The following is a 1,837-nucleotide window of genomic DNA, read 5'->3' on the forward strand; positions in this document are numbered from 1 at the left end:
AGAAACCCATGACCTGAGCACATGGTGCTGGCATCAGCTGATAATATGTATATTCTGTAGAAACAGGTGGTTGCGCAGATATTATAGGATAAGCAAGGTACGGTCCTGCAGGATTTGGGTTGGGTTGCTGCCATCTGATGTCACTGTTGTATAATGGAAACTGTCTGTAAAAATCAAAAGGAAAGACAACCCCACTCTGTAAATTTTTCCCTCTCAAGGAAATTCAGACCTCTACCAGGCCCTCAAAAAAAAAAAGAAACCAACCACCAACCAAATAACCAAAACTCATTTGTTTCATGAGCTCCTAGCTTTTAAAAGCTGAACTTACATTTATTAGGACTTCTTAGAGATGCCTATTAAATGATTCACGAGCTCAAATTACTATCAAATAGAGGAAAGTAGAAAGAAGGAAATAAGTAATAAAAGACTCAGGACAGAGAAATTTCATCCTCACCCATGAAGGGTCAGAAGATTGAATACGATGAATAAAATTAATATACAGCCAACAGTCACTGACTCCTCTCAAGTCTACCAAAAGTTTAAACTTCTTTAAAAATAGATCATCTTCCATGAAGACCACAACCACTTATTACCTATTGGATTGGTTCTCCTGTACAAATGGATAGCAAGTGATCAGGTAGCTAGGGATAGGAGTTGGTTCCATGCCATTAATTCCTCCGCTGTCGTTAGGAAGCGCCATTGGGATCATTAGTGTTTCTGGACCCTTCTTCTGAGGAATAAATGGTTCTACTTCAGCTGACAGCTTGACATTCTTAAAGAGAAAAGCAGCAATGTCTTCATTAAATACAATCATCAATTATTTGGGAAAATTTAGATTCATAAAGCTAATTACCACAAATAGCAGGATGACAAGACTACAGGATTTCTGCAGTAAACTGACAGAGGCAGAAAACAGTTGGCAAGAGCTTGTTACATCGTTCCCATCAACACAGGGTGTAATACAGATCACCAACATTTAGCATTTGTATTAGCCTTTACATTTTCAAAGTGCAATACAAACATCAAGTAATTTAAAAGGGACTGAAGTTCAGATCTTGCAGAGGATATACTAGTCTGAGCACAGAAAGAAATCAAGCTAGCACTGGAGGTGGAACACAGTTGTGTAGGCTTTCGTAAATGAAACCAACGTATGGAAGATGTAGTACTGCCTGGCCTGCTCTACAAAATTGACCACATTCCTAACCTAGGCAATCATAGAGATTTTTCAGCAGCAAACCATAGGGTTACTCCTAAAATAGATGGTGTGTCACAGAAGAACCACACACACGTTCCATCTGCACAATTTTAACACATTTTAGTGTTACGAATATGATTAAATATTGCCATGAAGAGGGAAGACTGCTTAGAATTAAGTTTTAAACTGTGCTTTCAAAGAAAAGTATCTCCCCCGACCCTGAATGTATCCTCAACAGTTTATAAGGTGTTTTTACACACACTTTTGGTCTTCCACAGATTAGCAGGATCTTAAACAATGAAAAATGCTCTTTTTAATGAGACAACTGCAAATCCAAAGCACCCTTAAATTCTGTATTCCATTGTAAGTTACATTCAACTGCAAAGCATCTTTTTATAAAAAGATTTCAGCTTAATTAGACTTGTCTCACATTAATAGCTCGTAGAATACCAATTTCTAAGATTCTCTCTAAAGCAGCCAAGGACTCCAAAAACTTTTCCATTTACCTAAGAAAGACTTCCAGAGTAAACGCATAACCTTTACGAGTACATGCTCTTATTTTACAAAAAGAAGAGCCTGAACTTTTGATGTGCTGAGGACATTCTTCTATCCCTGTCGCTACCTGCGCAACATCCACATGAG

The 1,837-nt window shown here is 37.9% G+C and overlaps 1 protein-coding gene across 1 annotated transcript in view; it reads right to left on the minus strand.

Moving 5' to 3' along the window:
• Positions 1 to 709, minus strand: part of SECISBP2L (SECIS binding protein 2-like) — a 16,287-nt gene extending 15,578 nt beyond the window's left edge. Inside the window, exons 1-2 of the mRNA XM_010282405.1 lie at positions 594 to 709; positions 1 to 164 (exon numbers count right to left, since the gene is read on the minus strand). The exon at positions 1 to 164 is cut by the window's left edge and continues 179 nt beyond it. Of these exons, the coding sequence (XP_010280707.1) occupies positions 1 to 164; positions 594 to 709 (280 nt within the window). The remainder of the gene's footprint in view (positions 165 to 593) is intronic.
• Between the last annotated feature and the right edge of the window lie 1,128 nt (positions 710 to 1,837).

Source organism: Phaethon lepturus, unplaced genomic scaffold (assembly GCF_000687285.1).
Source record: "Phaethon lepturus isolate BGI_N335 unplaced genomic scaffold, ASM68728v1 scaffold19132, whole genome shotgun sequence".
NCBI classification, from domain to species: Eukaryota; Metazoa; Chordata; class Aves; order Phaethontiformes; family Phaethontidae; genus Phaethon; species Phaethon lepturus.